The sequence below is a fragment of the Buceros rhinoceros genome, unplaced genomic scaffold, assembly GCF_000710305.1.
Source record: "Buceros rhinoceros silvestris isolate BGI_N320 unplaced genomic scaffold, ASM71030v1 scaffold40698, whole genome shotgun sequence".
NCBI lineage: Eukaryota > Metazoa > Chordata > Aves > Bucerotiformes > Bucerotidae > Buceros > Buceros rhinoceros.
In genome coordinates, this window is record NW_010429349.1 from 9,196 (window position 1) to 23,598 (window position 14,403).

At 51.7% G+C, this 14,403-nt stretch overlaps 4 protein-coding genes across 4 annotated transcripts in view; 1 reads left to right on the forward strand and 3 right to left on the reverse strand.

The window, feature by feature from the left end:
- Positions 1–233, reverse strand: part of LOC104499144 (chromosome unknown open reading frame, human C11orf52) — a 6,586-nt gene extending 6,353 nt beyond the window's left edge. The window contains 1 exon segment of the mRNA XM_010142608.1: positions 225–233. Within this exon segment, the coding sequence (XP_010140910.1) occupies positions 225–233 (9 nt within the window).
- A 4,170-nt stretch (positions 234–4,403) lies between these two features.
- Positions 4,404–6,068, reverse strand: HSPB2 (heat shock 27kDa protein 2). The gene is made up of 2 exons (XM_010142605.1): positions 5,935–6,068; positions 4,404–4,931 (listed from the first exon to the last, which is right to left on the reverse strand). The coding sequence occupies exons 1-2, from the start codon at positions 6,026–6,028 to the stop codon at positions 4,480–4,482; spliced, it is 546 nt and encodes a 181-aa protein (XP_010140907.1). The 5' UTR covers positions 6,029–6,068; the 3' UTR covers positions 4,404–4,479.
- Positions 6,069–7,950: 1,882 nt separating this feature from the next.
- Positions 7,951–11,485, forward strand: CRYAB (crystallin, alpha B). The gene is made up of 3 exons (XM_010142606.1): positions 7,951–8,377; positions 9,942–10,064; positions 11,156–11,485. Exons 1-3 carry the CDS (start codon positions 8,180–8,182, stop codon positions 11,357–11,359), a joined length of 525 nt encoding a protein of 174 aa, XP_010140908.1. The 5' UTR covers positions 7,951–8,179; the 3' UTR covers positions 11,360–11,485.
- Positions 11,486–12,195: 710 nt separating this feature from the next.
- LOC104499145 (chromosome unknown open reading frame, human C11orf1) lies at positions 12,196–14,006 on the reverse strand (the record flags this gene model as incomplete). Its single annotated transcript, XM_010142609.1, is given in 5 exon segments — positions 12,196–12,201; positions 12,725–12,861; positions 13,242–13,308; positions 13,802–13,942; positions 13,945–14,006. Coding segments are annotated over 5 exon segments (413 nt in total), but the record flags the coding sequence as incomplete, so codon positions are not given.
- Between the last annotated feature and the right edge of the window lie 397 nt (positions 14,007–14,403).

Here is a 14,403-nt window from a genome sequence, read left to right on the forward strand (position 1 = left end):
GGGTTTCGCTCCATCGCTCCGGCGGCGCGTTGCGGGGCCCGTGCGTGCCACCTGCCGGAGGGCTCGCCATGGGCTCCCCGTGCCCCCAGAGCCCGGGCTCACCTCCTGCTACCCGGGGAGGAGACGGCAAGGTAGCAGCATGCCTCCAGGCCTCAGACATGGGGCTGAATTCTGCTTTATGGTTTGTACAGTGCGTGTCCGTCCGCTCTCTCTCTCTCTCCCACCTTCGCCATCCTGCTGATGCCAGCAGTGATGCAAAAGGGGATGGAGGAGGGACTTCAAATGTTCCTGAACAAAAGGACGAACACCCGGGTGGGAGCGCTCAGTCCTGTTCCTGCTGTTCATCAGTGCGTCTCAGGCAGGATGTCAGAAAAACGTGTGGCACAGGCTGGCATGATCTGAGAAAGAAAGAGTTTCTTCCCGGGAGGGAGATGATGTCCCAGTGAAGGGCAGAGCAGGCTTGCAGCCCTGCTCTCAGCTAAGCTCTAGCACTGCTATTTCTGCTGTAGGCTAAAGGGCACATTCAACCTCAGGGACATTACTGGGAATCCTTTTTTTTTTTTTTAAAGCCACCTAGGTGAAAGTGTACGGATTTGTGCCTTTAAGAGAGACAGAATCCCACGAGGGACCTTGCATCATTACGGACCTGCAGTACAGGTCTTAGGCTCACCCCTCAGCATGTCAAACAGGAACAGTGATGTGTGTTTTACCTCTCTATCCCTGCTGAGAGCCCTTCAGACTGGGGCTGGTCATTCCTGGACTGAACCACAGGTAGTTGATCTCCGGAAGCTCTAAGAGAGCTGATACTCGGTACTGAAAGTTACCCTGTTAATGTGGCCCTCGGGCAGAAACGATGCTCCAGGCTCTGATTTGGCAGTCAGCCCCAGTTCTGTACAGGCCTGAATGTCTCATGGGATGTGCTGGTAAGTGGGTAAGTTTTAATTCACGCTTCTGGTGAGCTGTATCAGGAACCGTCCCGAGTGTCCTACTCTAGCTGTACCCATGCTCTCAGCCAGGCTCACAGCATCATGTATCATCTGCCCAAGTGCAGAGCAAAGCTTTTACCGGCCTAGAAGTGGCAGGAGAAGAAGAGTTTTCCTCTGCAAGGACCAGGGGGCACAGCTGCTGTCTTAGCTGAATCATGGATGAGCTGCACTGTGTGACCTGCAGAGCCTGGGTCTTGCTCAAAAACTGCTCCTCAGCACGTGGCTGGAGAAATCGCACAGCTCAGCCTGCGCCACAGCACCCCAGGGAGAATTAGAATTGGATTTATGCAAACAGGTTGGATTTAGTCCTGATCCCAAGAGGACCGTGTTCTCAGGGTCCTGCAAAGACTGGATGGTCTCAGGAGACTGTACCTGTTGGGAAGTTGCAGACTGTGTGTCTCTGGGTTTGCCATAGACACTGTTGATTTAGTGAGCCAGGGTCTGTTTTGATTTCTGGGATAACTTGGGTTTTGTTGCTTTGTGGAGAAGAAAAAAAAAAAAAGGCTGGGAGCCTGTTCCCATCAGCTGCTTTCACAAATACTGGAGCTGCTGGTTTGAGGTCCACCAGAGAAACAGAAAGGCATCAAAAACATTGGCAGAGCTGGAGAGACTTTGGCTGCCAGTCTGCATTCCCTCCTCAGTCTGTGTCTGTAAGGATGAAAGAGAGCACGGCTTCCAGCGCTCCTGCTGAGCAAACCGATCAGGCTATTCTGTGCAAAGCCTGCCAGGGTGCAGAGGAACAGCCCAGGGGCTGACACCGGGCAGTGTCAGCCCATCTCACTGCATCACTGCTTGGAGCAGCTGTCCTCAGGGACATCTTCTGGGTAACAATCTGTGCAACTGGCACAGGACGAGCCTGCAAGGGTTCAGCAATAGCGAATGAACTTGTTGGAGAGCAAAGACAGGGCTAATAAAAGCCAGAGGGAAAACAGAATTGTTTAATGAATACTAATGCTGTGCATTTCTATTGCAAGAGTGTCAAGGTACCTCAGAAACCGAGAGACTGGGACCACACTGTGCTAGGCGTGGTACAGGCACACAACAAGACGGCATTGTCTATAAAAAATGAAGAAGAAAGAGCTTTAAACTGTTTGGGGCACTTCTGTCTTAGAATCTGCTCTCTGTACAGCCCCAGCCCTGGCTACACGCTGGTTTCAGCCCCAGTGGTGGCGGAGTCAGAGCAGGGCCTGACGGCATTCCATGCTGTAGCGTGTGCCACGTCTGCACTGTGTGTGTCTGTGCACTCCTTCAACCAGGCACCCTTTGCCCAGCTTGCAGGTCATATGTTGGCCATCCTTCCTTCCCCAGTCCAATGAAGGTGTTTATCCTCGTGACAGGGGGCCTGCAGGGAGCAAGGGGACCGTTGTTCCTTCGTACCAGCACAAAAGGTTCCAGAGTAGAGACAAAAAGACTTTTATAGCTGCTTCTCCGAAGTGGCTGTGAGTTTGAGGAATCATTTTATGGCAGAGGACTAAAGAAATTATGGCCATGCTTGAGCCCCCACAGAGACCCATGTCTCTGTCCTCACCACAGGGGGATGGGCTCGGGAACTCAGCCCTCCGGGGACTCCGGTGGGTGCTGCTGTGAATGGGGTGTCGTGTGTATCTGGTGCAGCGTGAGCTGAGGAGCAGAGAGAGGCTTGTAGACAGGGGAGCAGTTAAGGACTGGGCTCTTCCTACCCTTAGAATCAGCTGCTTCAGGTGACTGAAAGGCATTATTAGCCCAGGTTTTCTCTGGAATTATTATTAATGATTTAGACAAAGCCTGTTGTAAAGGTGCTTTTTATTTTGGCAGTGTCTGAAGTACTTGCTGGCAGCAGCTTATCTGGTCCTACTTCATGAGAAAGGGCATCCCTCAGCAGTACAGACGGTGAGTGTGGGTATCTGACCTGCACCGGGGGGGATGGAGGCTTAGCCATCCTCCCACTTGCTCTCATGAGACTGGCAGGCAGGGCTTCTCTTAATCTGTCTCTGATCCTGGCTGCTGGCAGAGGCCCTGAGAGGCAGAAAATAGCTGCACAGTCGTTCATTCTGGTCTGAATCCCACTTTGCCTGGCAAGGGTGAGAGAGCAGCCTTAAACCGAGGAGTTACTCTGCATGGGACAGACTCCTGAGCAGGGCATTTCTTGCTCTATGTATTCACGGAGGCAGAGCGCAGAAGCCTGCAGGTCGCCTCCCAGCAGGGAGAGTGAGACGCTCTGTCCAGTCCACAGGGACCTTGGAACCTCCTCACTTTGCTGTGGGAGGGCTGCACTGAGGCATGCCAAGGATCCCCATATTTGGCCAGTGACACAGCATTTTGGATGCTTTGATTGGCTCTGACAAGACAAGGATTGCAACTGGCACCTGCTGAGCCCTCGGGGCTGTGCAAGGCAGCAGCTGCCACCAACAGCAGCACACATGATCCCCAGCCCAACATCACAAGACTACGGAGACATTTCTCATGTAGCCACTAGCAACACAGTGTCTGGAAAAGCAGCCAAATTCATCCCCTCCGTGACTCTACAGAGTGCAGGGGTGCCAGAAAGGCACTTGTGGTCTGAGCAGAGTCCTTCCCTTCAGCATGTCGGGGTTGACTCCCCTCACCAGGGCTGAAAAGGTCTGTGTGTGCACAAGCCTTGTGTCCCATAATCTAGCAGGCTGAAGCAAGCAGAGAAATTATGGCTTGACATTTGTTTCCTTGAACTAACTCCAGCTGCAGGTCTGGAAATGCACAGTGAGCCTCCAAGAGCCCATCACTCTGCAGCGCTTCTCCTTGAGAAGAGAGCTCCCTACAAAAGCAAGCAACTCCAGTGTGCTTGAGCCAGGGGGGCACCCACAGAGGTGCCCTGGCTGCCTCAGGGACAGTCCCTCCAGGTCCTCACTGATGCCATTTCCACAGGCGAGCTCAGTGCGAGCTCTCTGCTGCTCTGCTCCCCGTGCCTGTAGCAGCTAAGACACTGTCCATCCTTCCTGCTGCAGAGTGTCTTGGCCAGAAGCAACATGAATTCAAGGCAAACAAGAGAAGATCAGAGGCAGATTTATTCCTCTCTTGTCCTGAGAGCTGCAGGCACTTTTACAGACCAACAAGCGCCTTCCCTCTCCACAAGGGTCAGCCACCAGCTCAGAAGTGAGGCACTGGGATCACCTCTTCCCTCTTCTCCTCTCTCCCCTCTATTAACAGTCCACTGCGACACAGCCTCACAGTTTAGGGTAAGAGTGACCCTTGCCGTTTGGAGTGAGGGAAGGGCACCCTGCATGGTGCTCAGGGGGCGCTTGACCTAGGAGAAAACTTGCAGTACACTCCCTCACAGTAGCACTTCAGTCCACCTCCTTCTTCAGTTCCAAGTCCCTTTTTCCAGCCATCAGCCTTAAAAAGCAGAAGTCTGGCACACGTTCAGCTGCCTCACCGCCCTGCTAATCACTGATGGTGAGAAATAGGGGTCTGGCACTGTGGGCTCCCCATCCCTCTCCCTGCTGCCCACCTTCCCTGTGCAAGCCCAGATCAGGGGCCTTTAGGACTCTTCTTTCCCTTTTTCTTCTTCAGGCTGTTCTTCTTTCCCCTCTGGCTGCTTCTCTTGGGTTATCTTCACCTCGTTGACTCTGGCCTTCACCTCCTTCCCCGTCCGGGGAGCCACAATGCTTAGGATGCCATCGTGGGACAACGTGGCCCTCACCAGCAAGGGGTCAACATCCAGAGGGAGGATGTAGGTCCTGGTGAACTCCCGGGAGATGAAGCCGTGGCGGTCAGCCTTCTGTGGGTGCTGCCCCATCACCTCCAGCAGGTTGTCTACAGTGCGGACCGTGAGCTCGTCTGGCAGGAAGTGACAGACATCCAGGAACACCTGGAATTTGTGCTCGTTGAGGCTGATCTCAGAGGTCCCTCGATCCAGCTGCTTGTTGATCCGAGGCCTGATGTAGTAGCCGTGGTACAGGGCAGGGGCTAAAATCTCGCATGGGGACACACCTGAAAATGAGACTCGGTGAGGAGTGTGGGGTTTCCAGGGGAAGGAGCTGGAGAAGGATGGTGGGCAGCAGATAGGGGAGGGTGACAGGAGGAGCCTGGGACCTGGCAAACACCTTGACTTTGCCACTGTATCATCACAATATGGATGGAGTCTCTTGCGGTTCCTACTTTTGTGTCCCTACAACACACCGAGCCAGATGCCGGCCAGCCACTGCCTCCCACCACACAGCCGGCAGCTGCCAGCAAGCCGAGGGCTGGCCTCCAGCTTTCGCATGTCTGCTGGGTGGACAGGGAGAGACTGGTAGGTGCACTGGGTGCTCTGCAGTGCAAAGCTCACAGCCACGGATGGGCACGGAAAATGCTGATGGTGAAGAATCTGCCCTGAAGAATTAAAGGCCTTTTGTCTCTATTGTCCAGGGGGCTTTTCTTGGAGCTTTTTGCCTTTTCATGCTGTTGTCCCGGTGCTGAATGGTTCTGCTGCTGCCCACATTCCTTCCCCTCCGCCAGCCACTGCCCGGCCTTGTGCTGAACACCCCAGATCAGATTTTCTCCACAGCCCCTGGCTGCAAAACCTCCCCCCCGCCAGAGCACTTTGCTCCGTGTTTGCACAGCATATGCCCCCCCCCCCCAGCCACTGCCCGGCTTTGTGCTGAACACCCCAGCTCAGCTTTTCTCCACAGCCCCTGGCTGCAAAACCTCCCCCCCGCCAGAGCACTTTGCTCCGTGTTTGCACAGCATATGCATGAATGCCAGACCACTGGGGGCATGAGGGAGGGACAGGAGAGAGAGCAGTGGGCATGGATGGAGGAAGAGGACCTGAAGAGAGAGACTCTGGCTATTCCCTGGCTATTCTGCCCTGATTTCACCTGGGTTCTTGTGCACAAAATTCTTTGGCTCCAGCTTCCCTAGCCTGCTCTGGAGATCAGCTTCCCCAGGGGGACTCCACTGACCCTCCTGCCCCCGAGGAGAGAAAGGTGCAGGGGGATCCCATCTCCTTTCTTACCTTCTCCAAAGTTCTGGTCATAGATCTTGCTAGGGTTGGCAAACTCGTACTCCGAACTCATGGGATAGGCATGGGGGACAGTCCGTGCAGCCATGGCGTGTCTGGGAGAGGGACCTTCCAAGCTCTCACTGCCTCTGAGAGTGAAGGCTGCAGGTTGCAAGGTTTTAATTGGGTGAATTCCACAGGGAGGATTGTGTGATAAAAAGATGGACCAAAATAGCCACACGCAGAGGCCCCTGGATGCCTCGCCAGGGTGACGAGGGAAGCTTCTCACTGCATTCCGGCAGGGAACACAGGCACTGCTGGCAGTCAGGGATGCCTCGGGAAAATCCTGCACCTCTTCCCAGCTTCCGAGATCCCCTCCTTGAGCAAGGGGTGCAGGAGGCAAATGGGCAGCCAAGTACGGCAGGGAGGCACAGAAGCGAGCTGAGGGAGGCCGAAGCAGGAGAAAGCAGGACAGAGCTCAGGCTCTGCCGCTGCAGTGCTGCTAAAGGCAAGGGCCTGCCAGGAGGCTCACTGCAGGCAGGCTGGAGGAGTCCTTGACACTGGTCCTGCGGGGCATGAAGCACCCTGTGGGAGATGGGGCAGTAGGTCATGCTGGCTGGTGCTGATCAGATCATGCAAAGTCACTCGAAGTCACTGTCACAGTCATCGCCCACTGTGAGCTTAGGACCCACATCAGCCCCTCCTGTGCCCTGCACGAAGGAGCTTGATTTCCCCAGAAGCTGAGCAGACAGCTCAAGCCTTTTGTTCCTAGAGCGGTGAAGTAGTTAAGCAGGGCTAAACAGCATCCAGGTCCCACTGCTGACACCTCCACATCCCAAAGGGTGCTGCTGCAGGCTGGCGGCCCACACTGCTCCCTAGGCAGGGTTTTTGCATGATGTAATGAGACCTAGAGAAATGTCTGTACCAGAGATCATGAATTTACCAGGAATCTGAAGCTGGCATAGGTCCATTTTGATTGAACTGTGAGGATGGGGTTGGGGTGAGTGAGGAGTAATGCCCAGTTAAGTTCCTTGTACCCTGAAACCAGAGATTTCCTTGTCCCTGCGTATGAGAGAGCAGGTGCACTGCTGTTGATGTAATGGGGAACTGGAGAAGGTATTTATGGCCTGAGCTGCTGCACAGAGCAAATTCTGCTCCCTGTTCTCACAGGCAAGCTGGGAGGACGAGGGTCAGACCTTTTTGCAAAGGACTTGTGGTGCTAGCAGTAAGAATGATGTGCCTCTGAACAAGTAATTGTATTTAAGTAAGTTACAAGCTCTCAGAGGCAGAGAGTAGCTCTTGCCCTTTAAGGACAGCTTCTAGGCTGAACCGACTCCTGTGATTTAGGTTCATAGGTGAGGCAGGAATTAAAATTAATGTGGGATTTAAGACATATTAGGAGCATAATTATAGGAAACCATCTTACTGCAGACACACAGGCAGACAGAGGTAGCTTCCATCCCTGAGAAAGCACGTCGCAGTGCAGTGGCATGGGGGCTGTGGGCATCCCTGGTTTATCTCGGCTCAGAGCCCTCCGGGGTACTCTGAGGTCGCGGGGTGCCTGGCTCCTCGGCTCTCTCCAGCAAAGATGAAGGGCGTTGGGCTGAAGCGCTGTGGAGAAATGCACACACAAAGCGATGGGCATGCACTGAGGCAGTGGGTTTACTGGGCTGCAGAGAGCCACCCTGCCAAGGGTGGCCCAGCAAAGCCCCCTGGAGTCTTTCCTGCTCTCTGACTAAAGCAGACCAACGCCTTATTCTGCCTTAAGGAGAGGCAGAGCTCGTCCTAGGCTGGTGGGTGCGGCGGGGAGCTGAAGCCTCAGCGCTGGTGGTGGGAACAATGGCCCCTTGTCATGTTCCCTGTGAGCCAAAGATAGGAGCTGCATTGATCCTGATGGCATCCAAAGCAGCTGGGAACATCCGCCGAGCCTGCTCGGGACTCTGCGGATAAACAGCACGTGGGAACGGGGCGGGTGGCTGGGTACTTTGGCTTCTTGCTGCCCCATTAGGCTCCTTTTCTTCTTCTCCCCTTCCCCCTCCTCCTCAGCAGCATGTTCAAATCCCTCAGACAGCTACTGGGCACTGCTGAAGGGACCAGCCTAGGAGTGGGACAATAAAATCCCTGACACCACTGTTCAAGAGGCTTCGGGGGCGGCGGTGGGGGGAGAAGGCCAGGCCAGCTGCATGGGTATAAAGCTGTCCCGCGCTCCTGGCACAGCACTGCAGCACAGTTGTTTGCCAGGCTCCTTCAGCGCACTCCAATGGATATCACCATTCATAACCCTCTGATCCGCAGACCCCTGTTATCGTGGTTGGCACCGAGTCGTATCTTTGACCAGATTTTCGGAGAGCACCTGCAGGAGTCAGAGCTGCTCCCTGCTTCCCCCACCTTCAGTCCCTTCCTGATGAGATCCCCCATTCTTCGGATGCCCAGTTGGCTAGAGGCAGGACTCTCTGAGGTAATCTTCCTTCTTAATGCTCTTTGTTATTGCTGTGTGCACACCCTGGTGGGTCTGGAGCTGGAGACCCAGGAGATCTGAGAGCTTGGTAGCTGCTTGAAGGTGGTTATTAGGAAAAGGGTGCTGTGTTTTGTGCCTCTGCTCCTCTGCATCAGGCAAGAACCTCTGCATGCTCGGCTAATCATTTGTGTCTGAGAGCAAGTATTGCCCTAGTGCTGGGAACAGAGGCAAAGTGAGCTGCGTGTGTGTGGCAAACGACTGTAAGGGCTGACAGAAGAAAGGAGGAAGCCTAATTTCCCTGTCTGTTGTGCAAAACCTTCAACCCAGCTCCCTCCTGAAAAGCAAACGGCACAGAGGTAGTGGGCAGGGACAGTGGGATCCTCATGTCAGGCAGTGCGGGAGCTCATGGATGCGGAGGAAAAAGGGGCCTGTTTTAAAGAATCACTACTGAGAAGAGCAGCATTTTAAGTAAGATACAGGACCCGAAGGATCATGAAGCAGCTGTCTGCTCGGTAGAGGGGCTGAGCCAAGAGGCATGCAATTCAAACCTGCCTGTTCTGCAAGTCAGCTAGTCTTATTTACAAGTAACTCGTAGAGCTATTCTAAGCCAAAGGAGTGAGAGGAGATTATTTTTTTAATCTTTGCATAATGTTTCCCTTGATTTAGTGACCTGAGTCTGGCTGTCCACTGAATCAGCCATAATAAGCACCACAGATAACAACATCTGACTATCTCAGTGGAGAAATCTTCACAAATAATCTAGAAGGAGGAGGAAGCACTTAGACTCCCAGGTAAACTCCAGAAACCAGGAAGCCTGGAGCTGGCACAGAGGCTGGCTGCACATCCCAGAGCGGAGCTCCAGGAGGCTCGCGTGCTCCCTGACCGTGAATGCAGCAGGAAGGCAGAGACAGCCAGCTCGTACAGCAAAGTCCCACAGACGTGTCCGAGACAGGCAGAAAAGCAAATTCAGCTTCAGGACAAAAAGCAGTATTTGTGAGGGGCAGTACAGTGCTGAACGGAAGGGAAGGAGGTGAGATTAGCAGCAGGCGACTCGGAGTTTCAGAAGTCCTACTGCTCACATAACAGGCGAGAGCAGTGAGGCAGTACCGCTCACCAGTGACGTTATTTTGCTTACTGAAGAGTGACGATGCAGGAGAAAGCCTGCAGATGAGCCGCACAGTCAGGGTTTCTTTTGCCTGAAAGACTTTGCAAAATCCAGCCACGGAAACTGGAAACCCCCAGACATTCTGTAAAAGGAATTGGATAAGAACCCCCTAGGCCAGCTAGAGTCAGTTTTAACAAATTCGGAGAATCTCTTCCTCACTCACAACATTTATCCCACGTGATCAACAGAAAGCATTCGCATTTTAGATACTGTAGTGATGACTGTTAATGTAAAAGGCCAGCAAGGGAAAAGCCACCCAGCTCAGAATGCCAGGCTCGAATGAAGGTCAGACAGTGCCTGGGTGGCCACCAGCCTGAGCCCTGAACTGCTGTGTTCCGAGAGCCTGTTAAGCTGGAACCCTCACCTGCTCTTTTCTGAAGTCACTTCCTTGTTTTGCAGATGCGACTGGATAAGGACAAATTTTCTGTAAATCTTGATGTGAAGCATTTCTCCCCTGAGGAGCTAAAAGTGAAGGTGCTTGGGGACATGATAGAAATCCATGGGAAACACGAGGAGCGCCAGGTACTTCTATTTTAACTGTGCGACTGATAGTGTGAACTTCCTCATCTGTGGTTAGACAAGCAGACTGCAAAACAACCCTCCCCTGTGCTCATCTCAAACACTTCTAATGCTTGTTCTCAACCAGTCCTACTGGAAGATGCTCTGTGCAACCCCCCCAGCTGATGGCAGACTGGGCAGCAACAGGGTGGAGATTTATTGCTGATGTTACATGAACTGTGAACTGAACTGGAAAATCATCTTTGAAATGGGCATTTCTGGGTCTCCGTCTTTCTGGGAAGAGGCCAGGAATGCAGGGAGGCATTCAATAAGCTAACAATGAACTGTAATAATTAAACCACATAATGAATCAGTGCATTGCCCTGCTCTGTTACCAGGAGGCTGCCTCTTCCTGAAAAAGGCCCATCAGTTTGCAATCCTTAAAGGGTGTCTTCTGCTGTCAGTCATCCCACTGCTTGCTGGCTCTGGAGACCTGTGTGGCAACTGGGCAGGCAAAAATAGAAAGCCGTGTCCAAAGCTGTGTGTAACAGGGTTTGCATGTCGCCATCTCCCTGCCACCCCCCACCTCCTTGCCAGAAGAAAGCGAATATTCATGGTGAAGTGGCTATGTTACTGAAACTGCCAGCCCTGAGAGCTTCTAGGGCACAGCTCTGTCCGTCAGGAAATACAGCACTACTTGTAGTTGATGGAAACCTGTAATCCTGACATAGCGTCTACAAATATTTTGGGTTAAGTAAATAAGGGAGCACCATAGAGACCGGCTCACTAGGAAGCTGTGTATTGCTAGAGCTCTGGAGACCCTCTGCCGCATCTCAGGGGCGACAGCACAGCACCGTGCCATGAAGGCAGTCTCTAGCTGGCACAAGAGCTGGAACATAAAGCCTGCTCCCGTAAACACTGTGCCTGCAGGCATCTGCAGCCTAGGCAGGGCAGTCTTGGCTCTTTAAAAAGGGCGTCTTATAATAAAAACTCTTTCAACTTTCTGAAGAGTTTTCCTTTGAAGCTGGAACTTCCCGACTCACATTTTATGCAGAGGGCCCATGGTTCAGTGAACATTTCTAATCAGGGCTGTTCCTTCTCTTCTCCTTTTGAAGGATGAGCATGGCTTTATTGCCAGGGAGTTCAACAGGAAATACAGGATTCCAGATGATGTGGACCCTCTGACCATAACCTCGTCACTCTCTCTGGATGGTGTCCTGACTGTGAGTGCGCCGAGGAAACAAAGCGAAGTCCCTGAGCGCTCTATCCCCATCACCCGTGAAGAGAAGCCTGCTATTGCAGGAGCCCAGAGAAAGTAGGCGGCTATTTAAAGTCACCCGGGGGGCCGTTCAAGAGCACTTTTCATCAGATGCCAGCTTTACTGAATGGCTACTCTTATTATTTATGCTGAGTAAGTTTACTAACAAATAAAACATGAATAAGCAGTTTGTATTTTTGGTTTTGAGCGCTGAGGACACTGGCTCAAGAAAGCCGTGTGAGGTTGCTGTGCGGGGAAACACACCTGGCATCATTCTTGCTTACAGCCTGAGCGGCAGCTGTGTCCAGGAGAGCTCCTCTTGCTCTTCAGAAACACGGTGCTATTTTCACATCGTACACTCTAATGTTTTGCAAACATCTAATTGCACGAGCCTTTTCTTCAGTCTTGCCAGAGGATGTCAGGGTGTTTCACAAGCTCCAGCGGAGACTAGACTGGTATAACAACTTCATGACAATCGAAACTCATTCGAAGTGTGGGTATTAGATAACAGCTGAATGGAAGACAACTGTATCTTAAATCTCTAGAATGACTCACGTTATGGAGAAGTATCCAAGTGCCCCAACCCGTTCAGAGCAGTTGCAGATGAAAACTCCATAGCTGCAGTAAACCCAGATATATCCAGAGAGGAGAAAAACGTCCTGCTCTCACGGTACAAATCACACCACCTCGAAATGATGCTGTCAGTGCCTTTCTCTGACATCTATAGTTTTACTCTGATTTATGCTAACACTGATGGGTGGTACAAACCACTAGTAAGTCCTTCTCTGGAGTCATCATCTGTTCAGCAGCTCTCTTCAAAGGGATACAAGCACAAAGGAAAGTCTGTGTTATGGGAGCTGAATTTCTGAAATTCATCTCCAGGAAGTACAGAATGCCTTAGATCTGTCACACAGATCATCAGGCTCAGTTATGATCTGACCCATGTTCTTTGTTCCTCATACCTGCTAAGTTAAAAGTTACATTAGAAGGGATCAGTGTAAATGTCAGATTAACTGAGAGGACATCTTCCATGGCTTTAAGTGAGAAAACTAAAATGAGCACTCAGTGATATGGGGTCAAACGTCCCAAATCGCACCTAATTGCCAAGGTCTGGCGTTTCCTATGAGCTGGTTCCGATAAGCTCTTCCAGTTAAGGCGTTCATTGGGCTTGCCCGACAAGGCACAGGGTGCCTGGCGACATGCTGTCATGTATGCACACAAAACCAACGACGGAAACACACAGAGGTTACAAACAACACGGCTTAGAAACCAGGAAGAACATTTATCACATGATGCTACACTTGGCTTTAAGGTGTGACAGGGCTCTTTGCTTGAAGGATATCCTTGTAGCGCTGCTAGCAGACAGGCCTCCTGGTTTTCGGAAGGCAGAGCCTGCAGATTCTCTCCATCTCTTTGCTTTTCCTACACTCTCTTTGTCACTTCTCTGAGTGCTGGACACAAGCAAAGAAAATGCTGGCATATGGAGGCCAGCCGTTGGGTCGAACAAAGGAGGTGCCAGCTCAGGGTGATGACCCAGAAACCAGTGATGGTTTTGTTCAAATCCTTAAAGAATAAACACAAAAACCTTTGAGGAAGTAAGTGCAAAATAGTAAAAATCTACCCATAAAGTGCAACCAGGGGAAATTTTTTCTATAGAGCAGGGTTTAGTTAGGCTCAAACTCAGGAGCACGAAATGGGAATTTTGAGTGAAAGCTCGTTGGGGATAAACATGATGAGGTTAGCTAGACAAGAACACTTGAAATGCAAATACCACTCCCTGAATGACTCGAAATACCTGTTCTGTGGGGGCACAGGAGCACGACTCAACGATGAGAAAATGACAGAAAACAGTTCTGTCATCTCTACGCACAAATGTCATGCAGAAGCTCCTCTTTAGCTACACTACCAACCTGACAGACTAAGCTTCAGTTCTGTGCACATACTTTTTATTCTCTGACGCCTTCCCTTGTTGTAATCTGAACAGTATGTTGTTTCAAAGCAGTGAGTACACTGAGAAGAAAAACTCACATTTAGCATGGCTAAATATCAGTAAAAAACTTTAACATTTTACTTCTTACAAGGAGACCAAAGTATCTGCAACTGCACTACTGCTTTCAAATCAGTCTAACCTAAGAGCACAAAGCTTTGGTGATGACTTTGGGTTCACCGTCTGAACAGCAAAGGAAAGAGAGCTGGGCCAGGGCCACTGTTACACGGAGTAAGACTGAGTTCAGATAAAAAAGCATTCCTCACATCTGTACTCCCACAGCGGAACTGTTGTGGGGCATTCATCAGGGAGAAGGGTGCTGTCTGACGCCTTCCTGCATTTTTAAAGAACAGTAGAAAAGACTAGGAGCAGGGCTGCAGAACCCGTGGGACGTTCACCTCTGATGTATTTGCAGCTGGCGATGGGAAGGATAAAGCGCCGTGCACATTAAGGGACCAGTGATCACCTCAGCTGAGATCTGCTATATCCACAATAAGGAAAAGCACAAGGACATACCCGGGAAGGAAGTGCTGTGGGCTGCACAGTTCTCTGGGGATCATATCGCTCTTCTTTCCAGTTCTTCATAAGGGTTTTTGCTGAGAGATCATTTTCACTGGTGGTGCACCTCCAGCCATACCGGGAAAAGTTAGAAGTGCGTCCCAGCCCAGCCACAGCTCCCCAGGGCCAGCAGCACGCACTACGGAGCCTCGGAGGTAGTCGTCTCAAGCTGGCCATGGGCTGGCAATAGAAATCAGCAACTCCCTAGGATCAGCTTGGATCTCACAGCAGGTAACATGACCTGGAATGTGGTGATTAGAAGAACATCCAATACTTCCACGTGTGACACAGAGCATCGGAGAACTGTGTTCCTTCTTGATGACTAGAAGTGGGGGGGTTTCTTTCTTTTTCTCGCTTTTTTCTTTTCCTGGTGTGTGTGTGTGTGTGTGTGTTGGTATCTATTCTCGTAAACTGTGACACTGCATTTCTCGGTCACTGCATACTCTCAGGGTGAGTTACCCACCCTCGGACACAGACCGAGCCAGGACCAGACCCCGCGGACCGCAGGCTGTGGCTCTCTGTCGGCGCTTGCCTTTGCCCGGTGTAAACCTTCCCCCGCC